At 31.2% G+C, this 12492-nt stretch overlaps 1 protein-coding gene across 4 annotated transcripts in view; it reads left to right on the top strand.

The window, feature by feature from the left end:
• LOC143246623 (uncharacterized) overlaps positions 1 to 11473 on the top strand; it is a 32526-nt gene extending 21053 nt beyond the window's left edge. For all 4 annotated transcript variants that reach the window (XM_076493657.1, XM_076493661.1, XM_076493659.1 and 1 more), the window contains exon 5: positions 1046 to 11473. In XM_076493657.1, the coding sequence (XP_076349772.1) occupies positions 1046 to 1394 (349 nt within the window). In that variant the 3' untranslated portion in view covers positions 1395 to 11473. The remainder of the gene's footprint in view (positions 1 to 1045) is intronic.
• The last annotated feature ends 1019 nt before the right edge of the window (positions 11474 to 12492 follow it).

Here is a 12492-nt window from a genome sequence, read left to right as displayed (position 1 = left end):
CTCCCCAGGAAACCTGTCACTCCTACATATTTTAAAATAACAAACTTATTACTTATGTTTAACTCTATTTGTTTTTCCTCTCTCATCACAACAATTATATAACCACATTTCACAGAATTTGGTATGACTTAATAAATACTATCTAATTTAGGTTTAAAAAATTAATATAACTTGAAGCAATTTTTCTATGATTTTTACTTTATGAATTTTTCACACCATATTCTGTGACATCATGACATACTATGATACAGGCAAAAAATTCATTCAGTTCTCTGCATTTTATGTAAGACCTAATAATACAATTTGTTTATTGCTTGCTCTCTAATGTGCCCGGTATGGCCGAGTGCGTAAGGCGTGCAACTCGTAATCTGAGGGTCGCGGGTTCCCATCTACGTCGCACTAAACATGCTTGCCCTCCCAGCCGTTAGGGCGTTATAATGTGATGGCCAATCCCACTATTCGTTGGTAAAAGAGTAGCCCAAGAGTTGGCAGTGGGTGGTGATCACTAGCTGCCTTCCCTCTAGTCTTACACTGCAAAATTAGGGACAGCTAAGGTTTCTCCTCCTAGTTGGGGGTTGTGCAGTAGGCTAACAATCTGCTCACTTAAAAAACCAGCCTATTAATGAATCCGCAAGTGATTGCGGCCATATGTTCCTTCATGGAATCGAGAGGCATAATAAAAATAATATAATAATTGCTCTCTAATAATTGACCAAATTAAGTACTTCTAAAGGGTTGTAATAATGAAATTTCAAGTTGAGAAAGAAAATAATTTGAAGAACAGGACATGGCTTACAGTATTCTTAGTAAGTTGTGACTAATCAACAAATACAAACATATGCTTTGTATTTGGCAGAAAACTTGTGAAACTTGGCAGTGTGTTATTTACAAATGAAACTCCATGGATCTGTGCAGAGTGAACTCTTACTTATTAGTGGTAGGAAGTAGATCTAGTTATTTTCAACCTTTACTCGTGAACTTGAGTTATATGAGAAACCACACAAGAGCAGCTTTTAGTTCAGAATATTTTGTACTTAATTTTTAGAAAAGGACAAGAGGCAGCGAAGTTTGAGCATGCAGATGAAGTGTTGGAATTTGCCCAGCGAGCACCTAAGAGAGTCTCGGTACCTGAACTGCTACAGCAGCTCCGTCAAACCAAACAAGAATTAGAGCAAACCAAAGAATTATACAGATGTGAACTCTATCGTCGGGCTACCACGGGGTCTCCTCATCACCAGGCTGAGTACACGTTAAAGTTCTTGAAGGATGCTGTTTACTATTTTCTTATAGATAAGGATAACAAAAATCATCTTCGTGCTATTGAAAGTATCCTAGGATTTTCAGAAAAAGAGAAGGAAACAGTTGCTAAAGTACTGAAACATAGGAGGATATGACCTGTTTTCATTGGTTTAATTCTATTCATTTTATGTAGCATATAAAGTAGCCTTCCACTTCTACACCCTATCTTATCACAGTGGATAAAGGTTAGCCAGATAAAATTAAAAGTGCTGATTTTTATTGACCCGTTTTTGCATGTCTAAATTAAGAGCCCTGGGTTGTTATTTATCTGTGAACAAAAAACTGTATCAGCTACCCATAAATAAAATGAGAAATAACCAACATAACTAAAGAAACAATCAAATAGTCATTAGTATTTGAAATATATTGAGCAAGAAATGCCACATTATGATGCAGGGAAAGAGATTGTTTTAATTTGTGTATATTACATAACACCTAGTAATACAATTTGCTTTCTCTGTAATAGTATACCAAACTAAATACTTCTAGAAGGCTGTTTTGAAACCACACACACGCAGCGTAAATGTTTTTAAACTCATCTTTGTTATAGACTGTTTTGATATTTTATTTTATATTGTTTATCTTTTTTCATATTTTAAATATGTGTCTCTTTTTTTATCTAATAAAACCATTATCACTTCGGTTCCACTGTTTTGAGTTAGGGTGTTGACTTGGAGATTTTTCAACACGTTTCTAGTTTTTTCTTCGCTTTAATATTTGATGTTTTCGATGTTCATGATATTCACTGTGAATATAGGTATCTACCAAATATTTAGCATTATGTTTAATGTGTATAAACAGGCTTCCAGTAAACGTTTATAATAGGCTGAGTGCTTAAGTAAACTTTTTCTTGTATGAGTACAGTGTTATGTGTGCATACTAGTGTCAACCTTCTGTTTCTGTGTAAACAATATTTTGGAAGTGTGCATAAACTATACAAACATTCACAAACACAAAATGCTAAAGTTTGTTTTTCTTAAAGAAACTGCTTTAAAAACTGACCTTTGTTTTTCAAATTAAAATAATATGTTTTTTTCTCATTCAGTTATGTTGTTGAACAACTGAAAAAAAAACAACAACACACGGATAGAAATTACAGTTTTCTCTAGATGTTGTGATTTAGATTCGAGTTAAGAATTATATCATGGTGAGAAATAAGAAACTGATAGCGTAAATGTTATGCAAGAAATCTCTGTTTTCGTGCACGCTATCTTTATTTGAAATAGAACTGAAATTGCTTCACTGCCCCCCAAAAAAAAACATTCCATAGTCATAATTAAGTTTCTTAACCATTATGTCCCAAATATCGGTAATGACTACAATATATACATACAGTGTGGAATAAAGTAATAAGTTGTGCAGTTGTACCATCCATATAATCATATACAAGGGTGTTCAGGAAGAAGTGAGACTTAGATTCATGACCCATACCATTGCTTTCATAGTTTAGTGGGTTTTATACAGTTTTAATAAAACGTGAGTATAATATTGCATATCAAACTATGTATATCTGCTCCGAGAGTGTGGTATATTTGGGACAGTTATACACACACATATGGGAAAGGAATATATAGCCAAACTTCTTAGAATATATGTGATGAGTATCACCATGTTTTGGAAGAATGCTGTTTAATTCTATTAGTACGACCACTTCAGGGCTAGAATCTACTCATGTCCACTTTATTGAGAAAAACTTCCTTCTGTCTACCTCTTGTGTTTATTAACTTTGTAAAAAATTATATTATTAGAAACTATGCTAGCTTATACTTATATTTGAAATCAAAAACGTTCTTTTTTGTATGTCTATAGTTTAGATATTGGAATACTTCTATTCTGCTTTCTTAACTATGGATACTGGAATAATAGTGACCTAATGTTATTATTTATCTGTAATAGATGTTGTACTTTGCTTTCCTTTTTTCACATCAAATATTTCAAAAGAAAAAAATATTCACATTAATATTTTCATGTGAAAGATCTCAACATGTGAGTATATTGTGATATCAGAGTAGTTGGAATATGTATTTGTTACGTAACTCAACAAGGTTGTGAAAAATTCATGTGTAAAATCAGTATTTGATTATGCTGTTAACATCAGAATAGCTTGAATTTGTAATAGTTGCTTGACTCTGTAAGGTTGTGAAAAAAAAAATATATATATTCATGTAAAATTACAAAGTTTAATTATATTTGTGACACTAGAATAGCTAGAATCTGAAGTCATTGCTTGACTCAAGTTGTGAAAAAACAAAATGCATATGGAAAGTCACAAACAATGATTGTTTGCTGTATCGAAATCTCTTATTGTTAGCTAGCTCAGTAAGGTTGTGCAAAATGTAAAGTACAGTAAATGTTAATCTATTAACGATTCCTAGTTATTCCTAAACTTAATGTTTTGGTGCTTAAAACAAAATGTTAATCAGTTTCATTTTTGTTGCTGCTAAGAAGATTGTAATTGCAGCTTTAATGTTTTATTTTTGCAAAAGTGTGTTGAATTCTAAAAGTAGTTTCAGCTATGGATTTCATTGTATTATATATCAAACAAAAAAGAACAAATATTTTTTATTCAACGGCTTGCTTTTTTCAGTATTAAACATGTTACTTTTGTAACAATGTTATTTTAGAACAAAGTATACAAGTTCCTTTCCCTTAACTTACATGCAGATACTGGTGAACATTTATAGTATGTGTTTTGCAGTAAGTGAAAAAAAACTGAATCATTTTATTGAATAACATAGCACTAACTGAGGATTGTGTTTTATTTAGATGAGAAAAATGGACAGTTTACCATGTATTTGTACTTTGTTTTTCATCATTTGTGTATGTTTGGTCATGTAAGTATACACAGTTTTATTGGAAATACTTTAAAACAGTGACAGAGCGTCAACAGTGCATAGTAGTACAGCTGTACCAAGAATTTTAAAACTTGCGTGGTGTGCACTACAGTATTTTTTGTGCCTGAAACTGTTCCCATTGACCCATTGCAATCATCAAAGTTCTTTTTTGTATTCTTGGACTTGTCATTGGATCAAGTAGCATTTGTTCTTTTTTCTAAATTTTGGCCAATGGGAAGCTTGTTATGATTTTTAAATCTTCCTCAGGTGCTGACTTGATAAACAGCTGCTACAAGACACAGTGTGGTGAGAAATTTATATTTGTAACTCATATAATCTGTTGTTAAAAGGTTAAGTTTTAAAATGTTTGACTTTTTAAAGCTTCACTTTAATTACAAACCTTTGTATTTTGTGATATTTATAATTAAAGAACATTTTATGAATTTACAGCAGATGTTTGTTTGACAGGCTTTTATGGGTTTAAAATATCCTGAACTATTTTACTTCATGTCAATACAAGCTCATTATTGCAATGATTATTTGAGTTTTATGAGATGTGCACAGTTAAACTGCTTAGCCAAGTGGTGCATCAAAATGTAACTTTTTATGTGAAATGTGCTTCTCTACAAAACCTAACATTATTTTAACGTTAAGAAGATAATTCTTTGATTCCTAAGGTTTGTTGATTTATATATTTATTCTGAAAAGTTTAGAGCTATGTTTTATGTTTCTTTTTAATTCTAAGTGTATGTAGTGTACTTTATGTATGCACATGATTTACAGTTTACACCAAGTTGTTTTTGAAATATTTCTTACTGTTGCTTAATGGCTGTTGAGTCAGTAACAAATTGACTTTATTTTAGATACATGTTTAATCTTTTGTGCATGTAAGTTAAAGTTTGTACGTACATAACCATAGAATTTGTATATCCTTTCTTCACTTTGTATAATTCCATTTTTTTCAGATATTATTTAAGTTTTAATGATACTTGTAGTAAAATATACTATGCTAATTATTTTAAGAAACTTGAAATTTTTCCATCATATTGAACTGACAAATTAATATTGTTTAGAAAAACTTGATAGTAATTCTTCAGTTTTCTGTAATATAAGAAGACAGAAATAGGTTCTGATGGTGTAATAGTGTGGTGGAGATATAGCCAAATGCCATGTAATTGTGTACTAAAACATTATTTTGGTACAGAAAATTCGCACTCATAATTTGTACTCAAACCATTTCGTATTATAAGGATATCAGCTGTTAAATTGTCTAAAAGCATTAACTGTTGTGTAATTGTAGCTTTAAAAATATGTATGTATTATCTTAACAATCAAGTAAACAGTCATAAAGCTGTTTCTACCTGAACAATTAGTATAACTAACAGATGAGCTGAACACACAAATAGAAAATATGCTGTGAAAGCTAAGACCAGTAGTGATAATGAACACTTTTAAAAGCCTTCAGGGCATTCATGGGCTTTTAAAATGTGACACAAATATTGTATATGGATAGAACAATCAGTTAAGCCTTACTTGTATAAGTCAAATCTCAAGGATATGAACATAAGTAACGTATTTTTGTTGTTTACTGTTGTTGCTATTTATGTAGGTTGGGGGTATATGGAACAGGATTAATTGACTCATAGAATTAAAGATAAGCTATAAGATTGTTCACTTGCATAACCCTTTAGAATCAGCTTAGCTATTTAGTTTGTAGTAATATATATTAGTTACTAAGAGTTTAGAACAAACTCTTAAACTGCTGTTTGTTAGACGTGAGTAGTTATAAATATTGAAACCTTTTTTATCTTGAGCATAAAGAAATTTTGTCAGAAGTTCAAGGCACAGGGATATTGATTTTGTATTGCTGAAAATAAAAAACATGATTACATCTTCTTTTATTATGTGCACATGTTGTTGACTGGACAACAGTCTTTTAACTTTTTAAACAACTATTAACCATTATCATTTTGAATTTCAGTGCCAGGTTTACACAGAAATCCTTGACCTGTAAACCTTTAATAAAGTTAAAATAACTCTTGGTAACTTTTTGTTTATCAACAGGAATGGTTTGCTAAAAGTACGTCCATCAAAATTAGACATATTTTCTTTAGTCAAAGTTTGGAAAGCCTAAAAAATGCAATTAGAAAGGTGTCATGTACTTAGTTATTTTACCATACATGCATAAAGTAAGTCTTTCAAGTGAAGTTTATTGTAATAACTTATAAATTTCTACCAGTAGTGACTAGTTATTGTAATATAGCACATTAGAAGAGCTTTATAGTGTGTATCCGTGCTGAGTGCTCTGCACATTGGGAAAATATCAATTTGTGAGACCAAAACTGTAGTGGTTAGTGATAGTGACCTTTGCAGTGAGAAAAGGAGATAATACTGGCAGTGGATAGAATTACTCCATGATATTTAAGGGGCCATTATAAATTTAACTGTAATGGAAAGAGGCTCAAAATTATTATTGTTTTGTGCATTGTGATAAATTAATCTATGTGTACATGCAAGTCAATTATATATATATATATATATATATATATATATATATATATAAAATATAGAATAAGTTAGTAAAGTTAAAGTAACATAGATGATCACTACAAGTATACTGAGATACATTTCAGCTATTTCATTGTACTATATGCAATTATTTTAATAGTAATAAAGGTTTTAAGGTAATATGTTAATTGAGAACAGAATCCTATACAAAACAATTTGCTATTTTTACCTGACTGTGTTAAAGATCAGTGACAGGGATGAAAAATCAAATATGATAAGAATATAGATAAGTATAGTAAAAGCATTTTTGTAGTTAATTAGTTACGTGCACAAAGAAATGTAGAATACAACATTTTGTGACCACCAAGAATACTTGTTATCGATATTACGTGCAGGAGAAGGATGTATTATAAGACATAAATCAAAATATTTTGAAGATTTATACAATTTTACAGATCAAACACAAGATTTAGTGTTAGTAAAATAAAATGTAAAAGCATTGCATTTATTAAAAATAACATGTTAAGGTTAAAGCAGTACAGACGTAAAACAGCTCGTTCGGAGTATCAGGAACACAGCGTGCTTGTACGTAACATTTTCTATGTCTGTAAATTATGTAAATTCAAAGCCTAAACATTTACTTTGCCTTTCATATAGCTTTTGTTAGTCTGATTTGTTAAACCTCCCAAAATGCCCAGTATTGGCATGTGCAGTGTGTTGTTGATGTGTTGTCAATGTGTTTATAAAAGGTAACTGATTACACATGATTAAAAAGAACACTTAGAGATTGTTAGCTTACATAACAAACATTCAGATGGCTTATTGTAGTTGTTTTCTTGGATTTCTGACTGTTAATAAAAAGCTTTGTGAAGGGACTAGTAAAATATTTTGAAAATTAACAACCTATATATGGTTATTGATCATCGAAGGATATTCTTTGAACTGCAAAGACATATGTGTATTGTTTTGTTTCTTAGTTGTTATTATCTTTAAATATGAACACCTGTACCACTGGTTCTGAACTTACCCTTTTCATTTATGTAAGTGTGAAATAATTATATAAGCAAACATGTTCATATGCATCCAGTTTGACTTGATGAATAAATAAATGAACATAAAACCTGAACAAAGTGAGCTATCACCTGTTACCATGAAAAGGGTAGGAGATACGAAGTAAGTCTTGACATCAATTGATCTTTTCAAGAATTAGTAAAAATGATCTCTTAAAAAAAATGTACTTCAGGCATTGCAACACTGAAGTATATTAAAAGAGATCGGACAAAATAATAGAAACAAATGCCTATTGAATTATATGTCTGCCATGCCTGATGTAAGTGGACTGTTGGTAATTTGACCATAATTATCCATTACAGTTCACTTATTGTTTAGAACATACAGATGTAAACATAGTCTTTCTGTTTATCCACACCATAGTTTGTTCAACAAGTGATTGATATTCGAGGCAAGTGTATGATATCTTAAATTCTGTGCCAGCATGGGTGTTTAGATTTTGTCATCTGTAGCTAGTTGTCCTCTATAAAACGTGCTTACAGACAGTACTGGTACGTGAATTAGTACAGTGTGTAATTTTATAAAGATACCAGTCATTCTGATTTTTAAACCCAGATTGTGTCATTATTGTTATACCCTTTCATTATTACTTTTTACACCTTCATGTGTGTCATAACAATATGGTAAATTTGTTATGGGAGTGAAATTAAATAGTGACACCTAATAAGATCATGGCCACTTAAGTACTTGTACTTCTACAACTGTACTCAGTCCAGACGCAGATGTTTTCAGAAGTTACAGGCAGCTATATTAATTTCATTAGAAAGGTGGTGAAGTAAAAGCCATCTAGCTGAGAGCATGTGTCTAAGGAAAAAAACACAAGGTTGCTGGTGGTGGTGGAGAAATTCTTTATGGGAGGGGACATCATCACAATAAAGAAAATTGAAAAGCACTTGATAAACAAGAAACTACAGATAGGTTCTTTACACAAATGATACACAGTTAGATGAAAGTGAAACTATGAAAAATAAATGGGAGCCACAATGATTACAGCCAGTATCTTGATACACAACTCTTGCTAAGTGTATGATTGTTATAGAAAGTTAAGTCGCTGTGCTTACTGGCTGTGCATTAAATCATCTGAAGTTACGGAAAACAGTACATTTTATATGATTTACTCTGTGGTTATCAGTATCACCCTTGGTAAGATAGCAACTACAGAAGTTAAATCATTCCAGTTTCTCTGTTTCTTTTTTGTCATGTTGGCATCTCCATTTGACATCATTTATGGTTGCAATATCTTCCTTTGTAGGCCATTGATATTAACAAGAAATGCACATTTCTGAATAGAAATCACACTTTTCTAAATATAAGTGCAATGAATTAGTTGGTATAAGTTTAGATTGCTTAATGTGAATGAAAGTTAGTTGAGGTTTATAAGTTGTTAAACTCTTTTTCTGTAGATAGCAAAAGTTAAACAAAACTAAGTTAAATTAAGAAAAACAAAATAAAAATTTTAATGACCATACTAGGACACACAAAACTGTATGGGAGTTTGTCAAAAGAGTTTCTATGGTGGATCAGTTGAACAGAACTTTTCCCAGAATTGCATGTTCTCATTTGAGCAAAAGATTATGAAAATTATCACTTTAAAATTTCTTCATTGAGTGCATCATAAATTAAACTTTTTTCATTCTGAATAGCAACAATCTCTGTGTCTTGTATCCTGTGCATGTCTGTTGTTCATTCTACTTAAGATTTGTCAAATTTGTAATGGATATGATTAATAGTTATTCTGGTTAATTCATATAAATATAATTTCCTTACAGAATTTTCTGCACCAACTGAAAAAATGAATTTATTGTGATAGTCAGTGCACTAGAAGTTTCAGTTTAGGCTAAATACTATTACCAAGTCATCTGTTTTTGGTTTGGGTAATTCAAATGCATCTCTGCCTGAGAACAAAAATCCCTTCCAAATTGTGGGCGAGAAAATTTGGATTTGAAGTACAGATGTCAGGAAAATAACTGTTAGTTGTTCCATAATTAAAACCAGAAAAAAATTGCTAACATTCAAGATTTCCAGAAAAGCATCCTTTATTAAGCACAGTAGCAACAGAAATAGTACCTTGTTGGTTTCTGTGATTGTTATATATTTTTTTTTGGTGGGGGGAGACAAGGTTCTTCTACAGTTAGCATGAAACACAATAATTTGGGAAAGGGTAATTTGTGAGTTACCTAATCTGTAATGTTCAGATTGAAACATGAGGTTCAGCTGTTTCTTGTAATGCTTTGTAAAGAACAGTTCCTTGTGTTGTCATCTCTTACATACACACACAAACTGTTTATGGATATCTATTATGGAAGTATATCCCAGCTGGGCCTTTACTGTCAAACCACTTGGAGTCGTTAGGATTTGTTTTGTTGGCTTGCCATCAGAAACTGCATTTCAGTGGGAAGAAGCAATCGTTTTAGTTACATACATCACTTACTGAAAAAGTTATTTGAATTGAAAAACTACATAGAAGGTCATTTATAGGGATATTACTAATTGCTAGTTGTAATGGGCAAATGTTTTTATTTCTTGCCCAAATCTGTATATCATCAAATTATATTTTTGAGAATTAGCAACTTGATAGATTTACGATCATTAAACAGACACAAATATACATCTTCAAATGGCTATTGTTACATTAAGAGAAAGGTGGTTTTAAAAGTTATAATTCCTTTCCACTATATACATATATCCATATTGTTTTCATTTACTGATTTGGAGGGTGTGTGTGCTGTGATATAGGTGTCTGAATTGTCGTAGCAGGTGTACAATATACCAAATCTTTAAAATTTGTCCTTATGAAGTAGACACTTCATTAGCTATAAATCCACGATTTATTTACGTTTTTACTTTACATCAATCTGTTAATATTTTTGTGCGTTCAGTTACTTTAGTTTTGAAATGCACTCAGTAAAGATGAATTGAACTCATTGCCTGATTTCTGGAATTACTATGATCTCTTTGTTTGATTAATCAGTATTGTGATTCAGAAATAAAACTTCCTGTTTTAAAAGTGGTTTCATTTTATTAATATGTTGATTATGATGTACATTTTATTTTCTCTGGAACCAAAGACCTACATTACAATATTGTTATTGTTCTATTGGAAATCAACTTGTGGGAACAGGTAAGTGAAAGCTTTTAGTTGAGCACAAGTTTTATTTAAAACATTTTAATTGATTTTAAATAAAAGGATTGTATATTCTTGAACAAGATATTTTGATAATTGCTTACAACTTTTGCGAGGCAATTGTCACAGTACCTATGGAACAGCTTTCACACCAAGTTTGTATGGAAGACCACAAATGTATTATTTTCATAAGTTATTTCCTATATATGATCTACGTAATATGAAATTTTCTAAACGTCACTCAATAACATATAATTGGAGTATTTTATTTCCTATAGAATCACTTTGCTACAGATAAAGTTCTTTTCTTTTGTGATACACTCAAAGCTATTCAGACAAAAATAATTATATTGCAACGAATCCAAGTGCTTGCCTGTAATACGTTTAGAGTAAGTTCTGGTATTTCTCTTCAAAGTTTTCTGCATGTTTATACAGTAACTATATATTTCTGTATGTGTCCACTGATATGATATTTAACCATATAAAATGGTCATAATTTTATCTAGGTGCTTTATTATTGTTACCTAACTGTATGTTCTCTTGTACAGGTGTTCTTCAATCAAATGCTCTTTAAACTTTTAACAGTATAAACTGTAGTAGCTTGAAATTGTTTATGCAATAAAGAGACTCCATCATATTCTATTGATGTTCCAGTTTTATTTTCAAAGATACACAGACATGCTTTTATAAACAACAACACAGAGATTGAGTTACATTATATTGAAATGCAGTTGATGTCTTGCCACCTTGCAAATAGTTCAACAGTGTAGTTTCCTTTTCAAAGTGCTCTATTGTGTCTAAAGCACACCCCTCCTTCCTGCTGCTTTCCATAATTCATCTAACAGATGAAAATGATTGTGTCCTAGTGGCCATTTCAACAATTTAATTACAAAGAAATCCATAGGCCCTTTGGCAACTTGTGGTATTTTTCACATAGCAACCAAAGAATTTAGTGGGTAATCTTAAATCATGGATTGATTGAATGTCTTGGAAACGACTGTGGTGCGTGTGACTTATGTTACATTCCAGTCGGCAATCTTCCTTAATTATGTTGTGTACTGTCGCCTTGGATAGCTTCTGCTTATGACTAGTTGTGTTTGTGAATTCTCACCTGTTACAAACTCTGCACTTTATCACAGTTAGGGTATGACTTGTTGCAAATCTTTTTTGAAATGTCCTGGTGCCTCATGATGATCCATATTTCACTGCTTTCCAAGGTTAAGTTCAAGGAATGTGTTCATGGAAATTCTAATCCATTCTCTTAATACATTATGTTCTGAGTACGAGTATTTTATGACAAAAAGGAGTGTTATGTATCTTTCCCAAAAGCAAGCAGTTTCCAGTATGATGACTACCTCTGAAACACTAAACACTGCTAAAACGTAGTTCTGATATATTTCCACTATGACTTACTGGTTCACATATTCAAAATTGTTTTCATATAACGTGCTCAGTACTTTGTACCTTAAAGTGTTCATTAACAAACGATACATGTATTGACTGTGGAATAACACATTTAATTAGAAATTGTATGGAGAAAAAAAATGAATCCCCTTCATTTCCTTATATTATCAATAATCAGTTGAACCACAAAATTTAATAATTTCCAATGAGAAATAACTTATAAAAAACAACAACAAACAAACAGAAAAACAT

The sequence above is a fragment of the Tachypleus tridentatus genome, chromosome 3 (genome assembly GCF_004210375.1).
Source record: "Tachypleus tridentatus isolate NWPU-2018 chromosome 3, ASM421037v1, whole genome shotgun sequence".
NCBI lineage: Eukaryota > Metazoa > Arthropoda > Merostomata > Xiphosura > Limulidae > Tachypleus > Tachypleus tridentatus.
This window is presented reverse-complemented; position numbering and strand designations above follow the sequence as displayed.